The 17,839-nt window shown below is 45.7% G+C and overlaps 1 protein-coding gene across 3 annotated transcripts in view; it reads right to left on the bottom strand.

Annotated features, from left to right (window-relative positions):
• CNTFR (ciliary neurotrophic factor receptor) overlaps nt 1-17,839 on the bottom strand; it is a 91,293-nt gene that overhangs the window by 47,560 nt on the left and 25,894 nt on the right. For all 3 annotated transcript variants that reach the window (XM_031945431.1, XM_031945432.1, XM_031945433.1), the window contains one exon: nt 862-943. In XM_031945431.1, the coding sequence (XP_031801291.1) occupies nt 862-943 (82 nt within the window). The remainder of the gene's footprint in view (nt 1-861; nt 944-17,839) is intronic.

Raw genomic sequence — 17,839 nt, 5'->3', positions numbered from 1 at the left:
TAATAGAGAGAAAACATGTCTCCTGTCCCGATTCTTGCTATCAGCAAGCCTTTTTATAATCTAGCTTCACTCCTTCCTGCTGTAATGATTTCTTTTTATCTTTCTTTCCTCAGAAGCAGCTGCAAGAGTAAAAAAGAGGGAGGGAGTTAAAGGGTGGGGGGTTGTGAATTAGCAATTAGCATAGAACCAAGGAGAACACAAAGAGGAATTGGGAACAGGTGTTAGGAGAACATGAGGTATAGGGGAGAGGAAGCATGTCTTTGGTCCGAGCCAGGAGAGGGAGAGTTTGGGGAACTGAGGAGAGGAGGGAGCCTCAAGGACACCAGAATCAAATGGCATTTATACATTTGTTTGTTTATCTATTCGCTATGATGACAGGTGAAGCCAGTGTCACCATGGCAACGAGACACCAGCTATTCCCAAAATTAAGAGCACAGATTCTGTGAAAGAGGCTGAAGGCTATGTCTTTTCCACATAGCAAGGTCTCTAAGGGCAGAGAGCATGTCTTTTAAAGAGTGCCTAGGATGGAGCTAGGCACATAATTAGGCAATGATTCCTGGCTGGATGATGTCAAAGTAGGAGTCTGGATTATGCAAAATGTTGGCTGGACCATAAATCGGTTTTCTTGAAGTGATTCTCTCTTCCATTCCCTATCTGAGAGCACAGACTTGGGGGAATTGGGGCAAAGTCCTCCTCACAATCTAACCTGAGTCAATGCAGCTGACTCAGGCTTAGGAGATATCCTTCATTCTTCCCGAGCCAAAGCCAAGTTATCCCAACACAGATCCATGGAAAGCCAGAACCAGGGACGTACAGGAAGAAAGAGACATGATGTGTTCTTCTAAAATCTGAGTCACTCACCTTGCTGGCTGTGTCTCTGGGCATACGCCACGACCCCTGCGGCAAGAACCACGAAGCAGGCCCACAGAACAGGAGTGGCCATCTGGCAGGAGACAGGGAAGAGTGGGGAGAGGGAGGGGAGAGGGCAGGAAAGGGGGAACATCAATCCCAGAGAACTCATGAGAAGACCCCCTCACCCACAACCCAACTATTCCCAACGACACTCCCCTTCCTGATTCCAAACCATCCACCCCCAACAATTACTCCAGCCCCCCATCATCTCCAACACTTACCCCATCACCACCAATAACTCCCCCAGTCAAATACAAGGAAATATACAATATACATTTTCAGGCCAGCCTAGTAAAGCTAGCTGATTACCAAATCTGAGGCAGTTGTGAGGGACACTTGCGTCTTTTCACATACCAGCAGGAACCTTGATCACCCAAAGTCAGAACATGCAAGATGAGGCGGGGATGGAAGGCAATTAGCCTCTGTTTGTAGAACCGTGCTCATAACCTTGTTGTGTCACTAGTGATGACCTACTCAATTTCAAGCCCAAGAACTGGTCCCAGCTGATTTACAGAACACCCATTTTCTGCCTGTCCCTTCTTTGGCTGCTGCACTAGATGCTTGTCTGTTCTTTTTTTAACTATGTGGTATTTTCATCCCCTCTCTAGAATAAAATTTAACTTCTTTTCTCTGCATCAAACTCATGACCCATGACATCCACAAACCTCATTTGAATCACTATCCTGGCTCCTCCCACCCAGCCTGGCACATGGCCATAACCTGGCATTCCCCCCAGATATACATAGATACATGCAGACAAACGTAGCACCAGTGACACAATTCATGCTTATGGATAGATTAAGACTTAAGCACAAATACACCTACACACACACACACACACACACACACACACAGAGCTCTCTTTAGTAGGATGACCTCTAGGGTGTGGAGCTGCTTTCTCTCCCAACTTAGTGCTGCCCCCCCCCAACAAAACAGTTCCTGTCCCCCCCACACACCCCAACTCTGCCTGGCTGAAGCGTGCCGTGTCCTACGAGGGAAACTTTTACAAGCTGTAGTTGAAGAGATCCATGTGCTAGCCTTGGCCCTAGCCCTGAGCAGATAACTACACCCCCCAAAGTCAGTCTTTTCCCTTCCTCAATGCTTCTGCAGTCCCCTTACACTCTGCGCCAGCTCTTCTATGCTATCAGAGGCTTCCATGACCCCAAACTCTTCTGCCTCCCCACAAACATAAACCCCCTTCCCAAACTTCCAAGATTCCCACATTCTTCCATGAGATCAGCCTTACTCAGTTCCTCAAACCTCTTCTAGCTCTCCCCAGCCTCATTTGTACCTATCTTGGTCTTTATATGTACAGTCCCATTTTTCCCCAGGTTCACGTTTCCTCACTTGCTTCCTCACTTCCTATCTATCCTCCCCAGGCTCTAGCTTCCTACTCCATACCCAGTGAGATCTTGCTTTCCTTTCACAGAGGTACAAAGACTTTGCATGGGCTAGGCTGGAGATGGTAGGGCGGGATGATCTGGCTGGATTTAGAGAAGGAAAAATAACCTCACCCTCATCACTGACCAGATCTATCCCTTGTCTGATTCCCATCCAGCCAGGCTTCTTCCCAACCCTGCTATCTCATCAGGAAGACAGAGCTTAGGGGAGCTTAGGGGGGTGTGGGGTGTGGAGGGGACTGTTGGCCAAACTGACCAACACCCCCCATCACCAAACTGGGAGCTTTCCTCCAGCCATGATATCACTTGGAGATGACCGTGTTTGTTTAGACAAATCTGTTGCTATTCTTAGCAGCAATGGCCCTGGCTGTTTCCAAAAAATCGAAGATGCTGAAGAAAGGATGTCCTCTGAACTGGGGGGTGGGGGATTCCCAAGCAGTTCATAACAATGCTATTATCCAGTTCCAGACTGGCCCAAACTTCTCTCTAAATAATAGTGATAAGGGCAGCAACCAACCTCCATAAATTTTTTTTTAAAAACCTCACCCCTAGGGTTTGGGGTAAGGCAGGAGGAATAAAGGCTCAGGGGCCAGTAGTATTCGATGTTTGCTTCTGTTTTCATTCTAACTATACTTCCCCAACTCTACTTGCTCCCTTACAGTAACCAATTCAAAACCCAAATCCACTTCTCTGAACACCCCATCTATGTGCCCATGTGTGGGCACTGTAAGCAAAGAAAAAGAAAGAAACAGGGTAAGTCTTGAAAAATATCCTGCTGAATGTAAAGAAAGCATAGCCCCATGCTCAGGGATCCCTGAGAGTGAGGTGCTGAATGCACAGGGCATTGAGTGACAAAAGAAGAGAGCTTTAGATATCAGAAACTGAAAGATAGAGGAGTACAGAGTAGATGGAGGACAGAAGGCACAGGAGGAAGAGAAGGATTTGGAGAGAGGGTTTGAAGAAGTAATGAGGCAGCTGACAATACAGAAGAAAGCAAACTAATTCTGATTCCTCTATCCATTCCTACCTTCATAGTTTCCTTCCTCTCAGTCTTAGTTACCCCTCCACCACCCCTTCCCAATCACTCATTCTAACCTGTCAAGAAAAATTCCTTTAATCTCTTTTAAACACCCTGTCAACTTGATCACAGCAACCCCTAAGGGGGAATTTGGGGAGGAAGCAAGTAGGGTAAGATGATACCAGACAGGCTATGGTCACAATGTAATGATGTGTCTCTATCTCAGCTTCTTACTTTCATCTTTCCTTCTCTTTCTAGGTCTCCTCTCTTTTCTTTCTTCCTTCTCCCTTCTCCCTTTCTTTCACTCTCCCTTTCCCTTTCCTTTTCTTCCTGTTTTCTTTCTCTCTCCCTTCTTCCCCCTATCTCTCTCTCTCTCTCTCTCTCTCTCTCTCTCTCTCTCTCTCTCTCTCTCCCTCTCTCCCACCCCATTCCCCATGAGTCATAGAAGTGGAAGTAAGGATCAGCATCAGAGGAAGAGCCTTTAGAAAAGGGTTAAGATTGTCTACTTCAACCTCAACACTTTAGAGATGAGGGGCCTCATGACTTGAGGAAGGGAAATGACTTCCCATAAGGTCACATAGTTTGTTTCTGACTATTGGAACTGGAACACCGAGACATTCTAACTCTTCAGTTTTGTGACCTCTCCAGGTCACCATCCTCCTGCTTTTCTCTCATATGTTCCTCTCTGTATTTTTCCCCATCTTTCCCCTTCTGGCCATTCTCCAAGCTCAAGTTCTGTCCTTGAAGGATCCTCTGGAAAAGTTACATTTAGAGGCTTCTCAGTGCTCTCCTTTCTCCACTTTATCCCAATCTAATCCATTATGCCAACTCTCAAGGGAGGCAATACAGGATCAGATGCTCCTCTGGTCTTAGCTATTCCTCTAGCCTCAGCTACCCCAACACAAGCTGTTTCCCTAAGCCTTGCTATTCCTCTCGAACACCTTCAACTACTCCTCCTGATTCTGCTATTCCTTGGCCCTCAGCTACTCTTCTGTTCTAAGTGTTCCCCTTGGGAATCTCCTTTTACTTTCAGTCATCAATCTATGTCTCCACACCATCTCCTTATTTCACTCTCAGCCTCAGTAAAGGTGCGCATATTATTTAAAAGATATAGTCCCTGAATGGATTATTCCATTTTTTATTATCCATACCACTACACTTCCCCATGAATCTGGCTAACTGGGAGTCTTCTCTAGCCGAGTTCCTGTGGCCAGGGCCATCTGGTGTTGCTTCCACCCCATCATCCCTTTGATCCCTCCCCCCACCCTTGTTGTATGGGGGGCACAGATCACCTCCCCCTCCCAACATCTCCCAAGCCCAGAGCCATCTCCCAAGTCTAGGGCACTCAGCCAAGCAAAGCCATCTGTTCCAGGAATGATAGGGCTGAGGTGGGGTCTGCATGCTAATGGCATTGAATGGGGAGCTGGAGGGGAAGGAGAAGGGGGAGGGTCCTTGTTGACTGAGCTTGGCGCAAGAAGGCAGGAATAGCAACTTAGCTCTGACACCAAAATATGTCAGCAAATATCAGGAACCTGTCCCTCTTTCTAGGAATATTTGGGCACCAGGTCATGACAGCATTCCCCTGCCTCCAGTTTTTTCCATTAGCATGTCTATACCTCTCCAAATTTCCTTCCTCAATCTCAGAGTGTCCATTCAGAAGGTAAAGGCCCTTGTTTTTGTGGGAGCCCCATACTGAGGTAACTCAAAAAAAGTCATACTCATAAAAACAAGCCCAAATTACTCTGGTCTCTGCTGAGTCCTTCAGAAAACTAGGTGGTGCAGGAGATAGAGCGCTGGGCCTGAAGTTAGGAAGATTTGAATTCAAGTCCACCCTCAGACACTGAATATGTCCTGAAGAAGTCATTTCACTTATCTGCCTGCCTCCCAGGCTGAGGAATGGGGACACTAATAGCACCTACTTCACAGCGTTGTTAAGAGGGTCAAACAAGATAATATCTGTGAAGCACTTAATACTTTACTAATAGTACCTGATACACAGTAGGTACTTTAATACAATGCTTCTTCCCTTCCCCCCTTTTAGTGCTCATAGAACCCAAATCATGCAGTAAAATGAATGGGGCAGGATCAATATAAAATAACTTTCAAGAATATCCAGTCATGAGCTCACTCAAAAGAAGGAAAACTTCAGCGATGGAAAAAGGTGATAGCGTTGATCCCAGATAGAGTCCAAGAGGAACAGGAGAGGAGTAAAGGGAGGAGGAAGACAGGAATATGGGCATGTGGTACTTGAAAAATCTCAACATCTGTGGCTTGCCCACCCATTTCACAGTCCAAGAAATAGAGTCCAAAAAAAGGAGGGGAGATAGGATTGAAACTCAGAGCCAAGAACCCAACTTTCCTTGGAGCAGACAAGTAAAACCATGCCCCACCTCAAACTGGATATGCATTGGCAACTACTCTAAGAGGGAAACATGCTCTGTGATCAAGGGCTCAGGATATGAAGTCTGGAAAGACTATGGCACCTCCCCTCCCCCCACCCCCAGTGGCTCAGCCCTATTTATTCAAGTTTTCATATGGGCTTGGCTTTTTGCCAGGGGAGGAAAGGGTGGTCTCACAGACACAGTTAGAATGTTCTACTCTTGCCTGTGATACGAAAGCCACCTCCCCATTATTCCTAGTGAGGAAAGAGAAAAGAATAATCTGAATAAGTTGATTTCCCATTCTCCCTTAAAAAACATACTCATCAACAGAGAAATGCCCATACACAGGAAGAGAAGGACTAAAGATACTAAGACTGGGAGAGAAGGGAGACAGATACACAAAGATACATACGTTCCAACTTTTTCACTCCTACCTCCCCCCCAACCCTAACCAGTCTAGCCAGGTTCTGTCTATGCAGAGGTATGGAGACCCCAACAAGGTCAAAAGGACTGAAGAGGTGGTCTCTGGGAGGGGAACTTAGTTTTGGGCCCTTCCCCCTTCATCCCACCCCCCTCCACTGCCATTCCCATTGCCAGAGAGATGATCTGTCCCAGTGCCAGCCACTTGGCATGTTCCCCAGCTTGGCATAGAGCCCAAAAGGGTGGGAGGGGGTAGCCACAGAGCTGGGGTGGTGGGGCCTGAGGAGGAGAAGGCTGAGGGGGACAGCGTCACTGTCTGAAATTCTCTGTGGGGGTCACTGGATGGGGAGGGGGGGAATGCAGCTACAGTGTCCTCAGGGTAGATCTACAGGAACTGAGCTGATCTTTACTGGGAGGGAGGGATAAAAGAAGAATGGAAGGAAGCCCTGTCTGGACGTGGAAGCCTCCCCTGCCCACTCCCTTGCTGCCCATGCGGCTTCTTCTCCTTCTCTATGTATCTGTCTCTTCATCTCTGTCTCTCTTCCCATCCCCCCCCCATTTCTTCCCTTTCTCTCCCTCTTCATGTATTTGTCTCTTTCTGACAGCCCCATTAAAATCCTCAGGGAGGGGAGAAGTATTCCCTCCTTCACCCTCCCTCCCTCCCTCCATCAGGATCAGTCAGACCATCCATTAGTGTAGCCCTGGCACGCATTCACACATGCACACACAAGTTAAGGGGGGCTTTGGAGAAGGGTGGTGCTTCCATCAAAGTTGCCTCCATCACCCTGATTAGTTACTATAAGAGCACCTCCCCAAGCTTGGGGATGGGGGGGGGGGGAGAACCACAGACATAGGCAAATATAGAGACACAGAAATACTGTCTCTTCTCCCTGTCCCCAACTGATTTCAGAAGCTACAATTCCCCCCTCCTCCAAAAACAGAAGTCTTCTGCCAAGCCTGAGACTAGGTGGCCAACATGGGATCTCTGTCTTCCTCAATCTCACACCTTCCCAGACTCAGGCTCCTCTAATCAGGCAATGAAGTTAGTGAAGTCCTCCACATATCACTCTCATAACACATATGTACACTCATACACACTCACAAAACATATACTCACACACTTACACACATACACACTTGCTGCCTCAGTGCAGTGCAGAAGTAGGAAATGAGGGTTTCACACTAAGACTGACCGAAGGCTTTGAGATTCTGGTACCGAGGACCTGTAATAACAAGCTTCCTAGTCATCCCTTGCCAACACAGCTCTATCTAAGAAGCCTAAGCAAAGGAGAAGTGATGCTTACAGCATAAGGGATAGGGGTCAGACAGCCAAGAGAACTGCCAGTCTCAGGGAAATGGAAAGAAGAGGGAGTGCAGAAGGAGATCATTAATTTTTAATAGGTCAGAGGATCACCAGCCCCAGGGCTAGGAGGGGAGACAGAGATAGAGACATAGAGAGACACACAGAGAGACAGAGACAAATGAAGAAGGAGAAGGAGGAGAAAAAGGAAGAGGAGGATAAGGAGGAGATGGAGGAAGAAGAGGAAGAGGAAGAGGAGGAGGAAGCAGAAAGGGAAGGAGGGAGGGGGAAAAGGGAGGGAAGGAGGGAGACAGATACACACACACACACACACACACACACACACACAGATAACCAGAAAGAGAGAAACTGAGATAGAGATACTGAGGAAGGTAAGAGAAACAGAGCCTAACTACTTAAAGAAATAAGTAAATATATATATTTTTAAAGTAGCAACACAAACAGAAATAAAAAGAGATAGAGACTGAGGAGTGTGAAAGGAGAGGGGGAAAAAAGACAAAGAAATACTGAGGAGAAAGAGAATCTGAAAAAGAAAATGAAAAGTTCTAAAAGGAAATTATAGATTTATATAGGAGAGAGAAAGATTGAATATGGAAACAGAGATGGAGATGAAGACAGAGGAAGGAGGGGAAAGAAGGAAGCCAAAAGTAAGTCACCTGCTTCATAGGCTGCGTTGGTCCTCTGGTTCATTTTCTGCCTCTCAGAACAAGGAAGCTGGAGCAGATAGAAAGGGACCAAAGTTTGGCCTCTACTTACAACTTATTCACCTCAGACACCTTTCTTGCCTACCTCTGGAGTGGGGGTGACAGCTTCAAAGATATTTCAGGCCAGTCCTCACTCTCATACCTGCTCCATAAATCTCCTAACCAAATCTCCTGTCCCTTTTGAGAACTTCTGGAAAAGGGAATCCTGGTAGGAAGGCCGATTTAAGGCATATTCAGAAGAGACTATTAAGAATTATCTGGCTATCCCCTACATTCTACAGAAAGGGATTTCTCAGGCCAGGAAGTAAGTAGTCTTTCTGCTGCTCTGTCAGGCTGTCTCACTTCCCTATGGCTAAGACTAAAGATCAGGAAAGGCTGCCCTTTCCCAGCTACTGAACATGGATCAGCATCCCAGAACTCCATCCCCATTTCCTTCCCTAAAACCTGTTTCCTCACTCTCCCCTTCTTGCCCCATCATCTCAGTTCAGATGTTCCTAGTTTTAAAGAGGGAACACACATAGAGGACACTTTCACTTCTGACACAATTCCATTTCACTGTCAATGCACCAGGCATTGTGCTAGACCCTGGAGATTAAAAAATAAAAATAAAAAGCATTTAAATTCTAACAAGAGAAACAACAGTTACACAAAGAAAATTATACAAAATAAACACAGAGTAATATGAGGGAGAAATAATCTAGCAACTGGGGAGAATCAGGTAAAGCTTCATAGAGGAGGTATAATTGAAGATGAGACTTTAAGAAAATGAAGGTGGGGCACAGGTGAAGAGAGAGTATCTTCTAGGAGTGTAGGAAGAGGCATAGGGATATCCCCTGTAAGGAGCACCACTGAGGAAAATCAGGCTGAACCAGCACTTGAGAAAGGGAGTAATTTATAACAAGGTTGGGAAAACAGTCTGGTTATTAATAATGGGGGATAATTCAAACTAGTGCTTGATGCAAGTTGCTTAGCTAGTTGACAGCCACTACCAAGCCCTAAAAAAGAAGGTGTTCTCCAAGGCTGAGTTCAGAAAGCTGCTAAGGGCAAAACCCTCCCTCATTTCCAAAAAATGGAGTGGGGTGTAAAGAATTCCAAATTGTGTGTCAGAGGATCCAGGTTTCTTTGTCTGGAACCAGTCACTCTCCATTTCTGGCCCTCAGATTTCTCCTCTGTGATCTTTACACAGGGTCTCTTCCAGTGCTAAACCCTTATTTTTCCCCTGGAGCTAGAATATTTCTGAAGGTGTTTTTTGGAGCACTTCCTTCCCTACCCTTCCCCCTCACTGATTCTTTTTTGGCTGCAGTTGGGATTTCAGGAAGGCAGTAGGTACCATAGAAGGTGATGGGGGGAAACTGCTGAGATTCCTGGGGGAATGTGGATAATTCCCAAGAATGAAGAATTGGGGCTAGGTATGCTGGAGAAAGAGAATAGATTAGAAAGAACCCTGTGGCTGTGTCCTGAGGGACAACTCAGCTCTTTCTCCCTTCACTAGTCCCAGGTTCCACCTTCAGCTGTCTATCAATGATGCAGGAACATCACCTTCCTTCACATCAGACTGGATACAAATCAACATCCAGGGTGATGTCACACTTTCTGTTGTTGTTTAATTGTTTTAGTCATATCCAACTCCGTTTGGGGTTTTCTTGCAAAGATACTGAACAGATTTGCCATTTCCTTCTCCTATCTTACAGATGAGAAAACTGAGTCAGACAGAGTTGTGACTTGCCCAGGGTCACAGAGCTAGTAAATGTCTGAGGCCAGATTTGAACTCAAGTCTCTGTGACTGCAGGACCTAGGGCAGTTCATTGGTGAAATGGACAGAGTACCAGACAGAGTCAGGAAGACTCATCTTCCTAGATATTTTGGGGGAAGTGTTTCTGGATCTATGCATGTTATTCTGTCCTCTACATTCCCTACCTGCCCTACAGCCCAAAATCAGTAAGATCTGAGTTCAAATCCAGATTCAGACATTTATATGATCCTAGACAAGTCACTTAACCCTGTCTGCCTCAGTTTCGTCATCTGGAGAAGGAAATGGCAAATCTCTCCAGTATCTTTGCCAAGAAAACCCCAAATGAGATCACGAAGAATCAGATACAACTAAACAATTACAGCACAATCTAAGGGCATCAACTTTCCCACCTTCATTCCTTCCTCCCTTTGGTCAGTGTATACACTGCAGAGAGAGGACAAATGTATGCACTGCACATGAAGAAAAATATATTCAGAGACAATACAATTGCAAATGAATACATGAACTCCTTCCCTATAAACAGTCATATGTGGCTACATTACAGAGGACAGTTGGTGCAGTGAGGACCACAATAGTTCTTCCTTGCCCATACCCAAAAAGGAGCTGACCCCCTTCCTGGTCCAGAATATGGTAGTAAGGGATGGGGCAGGGGAACACTGAGGGGAGAGGTCCTCACTGCTTCCAGGATAACCTTAATGCACATCACTACCACCACCATGTCATTGTCCACCCCACCCCCCTCTCTGCCCCATGGAAAGGAGGGGAATGATGCAATGCCCTGGCTCCCTCCCCCATGCAATCCATCTCCGGCTCAGGCTGAAGCTGTCATATTCCAGGAGCCCAGACTACCCCCTCCTTCCTCAGGAGGGAGCAGAGGGAATATCGATGGCTGCTCCAGCCTAGAGCCAGGTCTAATAGGAGGGAGGAAAGGAAGGAGGGGAGAAGGGTACCTTCTGTGGGGCCCTGCTCCTCCACTTGTGCTTTCCTTCCCCTGGGATCCTCAGAGTACAATCATGCCAGGAGGTAGGAGGATGGGCCCAATGGTCTCTCAAGGTTTTTCCAGTGACACCAGTCAGAAGTCATAGGGGAACTGGAACTAAACAGTCAAATCCCTCTTCCTTCCTTTAAGTCCCACTCCAAGTTGAATTCCCCTTCCTTTGGTGCTATTTCTGAACTTGGGTAACTAAAAATGGAAGGGTTGCATGGTGGCAATCTCAGAGAAACTGAGGCCAGGAACTTCATGTTGTACCACATTCTAGGAGGTTTACAAAAGGCCACACTGCTCCATCCAAGAGGGCAGCCAAGGAAGAAGTTCATGATTGCTTATACAGGAGACAAGAATCCTACCATTTGTGGTGGGGTAAAAGGAAACGTTTCATCTGACCTAGAGGGGAGGGGGAGATCCACTCAGCAAAACTGGCATATTTCCCCAGACATTAAAGGGATAGGGGTTGGGAAACAGGGGGGAGAGACAGTTATAAGAGAAAGATGATAGCATTTGGATCTCAGTGCACTTCAGGAAAAAGAAGGCATTGCTAGCCCCTGCCCCTATCTCTCTGGGCTCTACCGTGGCCATTGACCACGAGGAAACTTCCTGAACCCAGAAACAATGCCCAAACTCATGCCAAGCTTCATCCTGCAGAAAGCTTTTAGGCTCCTCTCCTCTGCAGAAGCGAGGCTCTGGTTAAATATAAACTCCTTTGCTTGACATTTGCAGTTCTTCCCAAGCTGGCCTTGTCCTCCCTTTGCAGCTTTATTACCCATGGTCCAGCCTCCCTGACAGAACTGCCTGGTATCACATGGCTGAAAGGCTCCCCCTCCCCACGTTGGCCTCTTGGAATCCCTGCTTTCCTTCAAGAGTCACCTTCTGAATAGGACTTTCCTAGGTCCCCGTTTATTAATGTCTCCCACCCTACCTAATTACTTGGTGTCTATTTTGTACATAGGATCTGTACATAGGATCTATACATAGGCTGCTTGTTCTTGCAGGCAGGGATTGTCTTTCCTTTGACTTTGTGGCAGGGGCTTAGTTGATAGAGAGCTAGCATCTGAGCCAATAATAATTAATAATAATAATGCCTAGCATTTATATAGGACTTCAAGGTTTGCAAAGTACTTTATATAAGTTTTCTCATTTGATCCTCACAAGAACCCTGAGAGGAAAGTGCTGTTATTGTCACCATTTTGCAGATGATGAAACAGGTTAAGTGACTTGCCCAGGATTGTGCACAATACTAAACTAGGTCTTTCTGAGTCCAAGTCTAGCACTCTGCCCACTATGCATCCTAGTTGCCTATGAATCAAGGAAGACCTGGTTCAAGTCCCATCTATGACAAATACAAGCTGTGTGATCCTGGGCAGGTCATTTAGCTTCGGGATGCTCTGGTCAACCTTCTAAGAATAAGTTGAAGAGAAGGTGCCAACCTGCATTGGGAGAGAGAGAGTGTGTCTTCATACCAATGAAATAACAGTTTTTATCTTTATCACCATTCCTTTTATGGCTTCAGTCTAGCATAATGCCTAGCTCATAGTAGGCATTAAAGAAATGCTTGATTGACTGGAAAAGGGAGGGAGGGAAGGGGAGAGGGAAGAAGAGAGAGACGGAAAGACAAACAGACAGAGATAGAAAGAGACAGAGGAAGACAGAGTCAGAGATAGATAGAGAGACAGATAGACAGAGACAAACGGCAGAGATAAACAGAGAGAGACAAAGAGAGACAGAGAAAGAGACAGACATACAGAGAAAAAGAGAGAGGGAGGGAGGGAAGGAGGAAAGGAAGGAAGTAAGGAGAAGAAAAAGAAGAAAGGGAAGAAAAAAGGAAAGGGAGAGTAGAGAAAAAGAGACAATGACAAAAATGACAAAATCCTCAGTTCTTTCCTGCTCTTAGAAATAATTCCTGGGGCAGCTAGGTGACACAGTGGATAGAGCACTAGCCCTGAAGTCAGGAGGACCTGAGTTCAAATGTGGCCTGAGACACTTAACATGTTCTAGCTGTGTAAACCCTGGGCAAGTCACTTAACCCCAACTGCCTCAGCAGAAAAAAAAAAAAAAACAAGAAAGAAAGAATTTTCTTTTCTGCTTCTCTTTCAGTCTGATCTTCATTACAGAGCCCCCCTCTACCTAGCACCACCTTATTTATTCCACTTGTTTTTTAACCCATAGGTTCTCTATGAACACAGAATCTGAACCCATATCCTGCCCTTTCTTCTTCTGGCCAAGTCCACGGATCCTTCCAATTTGACCGACAGGCTAACCATTGAAGTATTTTTTCCAGGAATTTTCCAAGCCCATACCCCACCCATTCTATGATAAGGGGAGAAGATTCTCCACTAAGCAGGGCTGGGCTTGGCCACCCAGGCAAGGCACACCCAGGAGCAAAGAAATGAGAACCTATTTCTTTTCCCTGGGCCTGACCCCAACACATAGCTTTCCCAAGCCCCAGGAGAGTGGCTTAGTCCATAGAAATTAAAGCTAAAAGAGACCTGAGAGATCATCTGGTCCCACCCCCTCATTTTAAAGATGAGGAAACCCAAAGTTGTGATTAGCCTATGGTTACAAAGGCTATAAGTAGCAGGAAAAGGATTTGAATCCCTGCTCTCCTATTCCATTGACAGTGATCTTTTTATTAGGTCATATTACCTCCTTCTCTAGCCCATCCCAGGAATGAGGGTGTCCACTTCTGACCAGAGGAGTACTAGTAAGGTGAAAATGATTAGAGACTGGAAGTGTCTGTTAGTAGGAAATATTAGAAATAAAATTGTGGCCAGAACACTCACATAAATATGCATAGTGCTAACAGATCCAGAGAGTCTTCGTCTGTTTATCAGTCTGTCTGTCTATGCCATCCCATAGATGACATATCTATGGGATCATAGATTCCATATCTATGGGATAGATACACTATCCCATACACACTCATGATTAGGATTTCTTAATTCCAGTAGTTTAGGTTAAGGTCAAAGATCTGGGTAAATTCCCAACCTATCTCCAACCTCACCACCCCTGGAGCTCAGCACAGCACAAAGTGACTGACTGTGTGTGTGTGTGTGTGTGTGTGTGTGTGTGTGTGTGTATCTCTCTTTGTCTCTGTCTCTGTCTCCAATTCTCTTTTTCTGTCTCCCCCCACCCCTCTCTTTCTCTCTCTTTCTGTCTCTGTCTCTTTCTCTCTCACATTCATATCTTCCCAAATTTCAGCCTGACTGGAAGACAGAGAGACCAAAGAAAAGAGGGATAGCAAAGATGTCCCTATAACTGCCTGGCCCTCAGCACAGCCAAGAAGAGTTGATACTGCTCAGAGTGGGCCCTATTCCTCTCTCCAGAGGCAGAAGGAAAAAGGAGGCCAGGAAGAAGAAACCATAAGCAGGCTAAGCTGGGAAGTGACACAGGACCCCTAGGTGCCAGGACTATGTTTCTTAGAAGGGAAACAGGACACATGGAGGGACTAGCACAATAGACATAGTAATAAAAGCCAATGGTGTTATGGTGCTCAGGGTCAAGGAACAAGCACAGGGGTCAGTCTGGAGAGGCTTCCTAGAGGGAGAAGATTCTGAAAGGCCGTTGCGGGGATGGTGTGTGTGTGTGTGTGTGTGTGTGTGTGTGTGTGTGTAAGTGAAAAAGAGAGAGAGAGAGAGAGAGAGAGAGAGAGAGAGAGAGAAAGTTGTCCCTTTTCTAAAAGACTACAATGAAACTATTGGCTGCCAGCATTTCATGCTTGTTCACAGGAGGCAAGAACTTTGACAGATGGTGTAAGTGTGTCTAATGTCTCTTGGCTCCCACTGTCCCTTGCCTGGGGCTGCAATCATTCTGCCCAGAGAAGCAGTTTGAAGATGGGAGACCACTGACACAGAGAGGCAGGGAGTTTTACTTCCTTTGATTAGAAAAAGGGGAAGGGGGCCTGAGTGTGCTTCTGAAAGTATATGTTTATGTAAATAAAAGGCTATTAAATAAAAAAAAATAATAATAAAAAAAAAATGAAAGTATATGTTTATGTATGTGTGTTTTTTTCTTATGTGCCTGTGTGTGTTTACCTCTATGTGTCATTAGAACTATATTCTTTCTGACCTGGACAAAGGGCTAGGGCATACTTTGAGAATCACAACTTCTTTCTGGTCTGTTTGCCTCTCTCCTAATCTCTCTTCCTGACCTATTGCTCCCTAGTAATCTCTCAAAATTTCCCTTCCCATCTTTCTATCTTTCAGTCAATCTCCTGCTTCATCACCTATCTTTCTGCCATTCTTTCTACTCTTGAATTCTTATTTCCCCTCACTTTCTGTGTGGTCGGCTTTCCCCCTGCAAAGAAATAGAGCTGAGACCAGTGATAGGCAAGGTATACATCTAGCTAATGTACAGTATTCGGAGTAACAACTGAGGGACTTTATTTTTTAATACCAAAAAATTTCACTTTCTATGGCACATGGGAGATATAGGAGCACAATTTTGATTTAGAAAGATGCCTATAATCCTATCACTTTATAAATGAAGAAACTAAGATTTGTAGAGACTTGTTTAGAATCATATCACAGATTTAGAGTTGGGAGACCAAACCTACATTCCTTCAAAACCATTACAACATGCAGCCTCTTCTTTATCTTGCCTATACTCTGATTCTACTCCTAATATACCCTTTGACCTTGAGAGTCTATGCCTTCATTCAATCAGATCTTTGTGCCAAAAAGCATTTATCCTGGTAAACTCTTACCTGTTCTTTAAAGCCCATCTCAAGTGCCTATTTCTCCAAAAAGTCTTTCCTGCTTCCCTTATCACAAAACACTTATCTGTTATACTTATACTGTTGTTATCTGTATCTATCTCTTCTCCTCATCCTGCCAGGTCACTGGACTGTACCTCATGAAGAGAAGGACTGAGTTTTATTTGAAATTTCTATCTCCTTTAATCCTAGCACTGTGCCCTGCACAAAATAGGTACTTAATAAATTTTCTTAGATTCTTTTGGTCGTTGTTTAAGGATCAAGTCAAATCATACAAATTACAAGAAAAACATTGTTTCCAAATCTTTCCTATGGAACATAAAGACTGCATCATGCCTTTCAGGACAAACAGGTCAAAATTACAAAAGTTTTCCCATCAATATGCAACTCCATCTACCCTTGCTCTCCTCCTGCCTCCATTCTGGACTTTTAGGGGGTATTTCTTTCTCGAGCTATTTCCTGATCAAACTTACTGGAGAAAAGGGGACCCCCTGCCCTGCTTCAGGTAGTTGAGTTCAGTTACTCTGACCACTTTCTGTAGGAAGAAACTGTAGCTGCTTTGAAGGGAAAAAAGGTCCATGTTTATTCAGCAATCCCAAAGACAAAGCAACCCCACGTATTATATATGGTTAAGATAGATGAGAGATATATAGCCTGTGGATGAGGTGAAGGGAAGGGAGGGAGGGAAGGACAAAGGCATCGTGGATTCTTCTTACCCATTATTAAGTGCAAGGAACTAATTGAAGGAAGATCTGCTTCCAGAGCCAAGAGGATACATAAAATGACCTCTCCAGGGCCTGTCACCTCCCTCAATCCTTTCTTGGGCTGGAAAAGGGTAAAAGAGGCCAGGATGGGCTTCTAGGAAAGACTCCCTTTGTTTGAGAGAAATGACCCCCCACATCTGATGGTGGCCCCTGGCCCCTGGCCTTGAAGTTAACATTCAAAACAAACATAAGGAAACGATAGGACAGAGAGCACGGCGCGGTTTGTCCCAGGCATGACAACAGGTCCACAGGCTTGAAGCAAGACAGAAAAATAAGAGGACAGGGACCAAGAGAATGAGACTAGAAGAATGACAGGAAGCAAAGAGACAGAGGAAACTGGGACCCAGAAAGGTAGAAGTAGAGAGACACAGACAGAGAAAAAAAGCAAACACTCCAAAATGGAGACAGAGAAAGTCTGAGATAGAAGTTGAAAAATAGAGAAAGTAAGAAAGAGAAACAGAGGTGGAGACAGCTGGAAGGAAGGAAGGAAGGCAGGGAGGTGGTGGAGGCGGTAGAGAGGGAAGGCAGCAGGAGGACAAGGATGGGATCAGGAGGAGGGAGAGGGGGGCCCAGGGAGGCCCCCCAAATCCCGCCCACTGGCTCTGGACAGCGTGGGCGGTGGGGGGAGGGAAGCAAAGCAGGTCAGTGGGGGGGGGGGGGGGGGGGGGGGGGGGTCCAGCAAAGGGGAAGGAGACTTGGCCTGGCTGGCAGCTGGCCCCAGCCCGGCCCCCCACAGGGGAGAGGGGGGCGGACACGGGTCAGTGGTCCAATTCCTATCCAGGTCTCTGTCTTTTTCCCTGTGAATGTAGATCTGTGTGTGTGTGTGTGTGTGTGTGTGTGTGTGTCTGTCTCTGTATAACTTCCTTTCTTCATCTCTGCCTCTCAGTCCCTATCTTTAGCCCCTAGGTCTCTGTCTTTCTCCCTATCTCTGGAACCCTGAAAAGCCAGTTTAGGAACCTAACCTGCTGGGTCTTTTTATATTTTTACCCTCTCTTCTTCCCTCCAGCCTCCCTCTAAATGCTTTAATAAGGCAAGCAGAGCATCTAGTATAAGGTACAGAACATAGAGAAGTCTCCCACCCAGAAGTACCATTTCCAATAGGCTATTATAATGCCTCCCCCAAATTCTGCCATTAGAATTTTTTTCTTTTTGAGTAGAGGATTGCTCTTCTAGTACCTCAAAAAGATTCTTTATTCCATCTCACACCTCAGGATAAATAAATTTATTAGACTTTCCTCCAACTCCCAGGTCAGGCCCTAGGGCAGCATCCAGTGGTCTAAGTCAAGTCTACTTCCTCTCCCCTTTCCTTCCTGGCCCCCATTCCTCAGCCTTTTATTTCCCCTAGAGCTAAATGAGAGAGAAATGAAAAGAGAACCCAGAAGAGAAAAGGAGTCAGAGCAGGAGAAAAGAGGAGAAAGAAAAGGGGGAGAGAGTGTGAGAGAACAGGACAGATGGGGT

This window comes from Sarcophilus harrisii, chromosome 1 (assembly GCF_902635505.1).
Source record: "Sarcophilus harrisii chromosome 1, mSarHar1.11, whole genome shotgun sequence".
In the NCBI taxonomy this organism is placed as follows: domain Eukaryota; kingdom Metazoa; phylum Chordata; class Mammalia; order Dasyuromorphia; family Dasyuridae; genus Sarcophilus; species Sarcophilus harrisii.
This window is presented reverse-complemented; position numbering and strand designations above follow the sequence as displayed.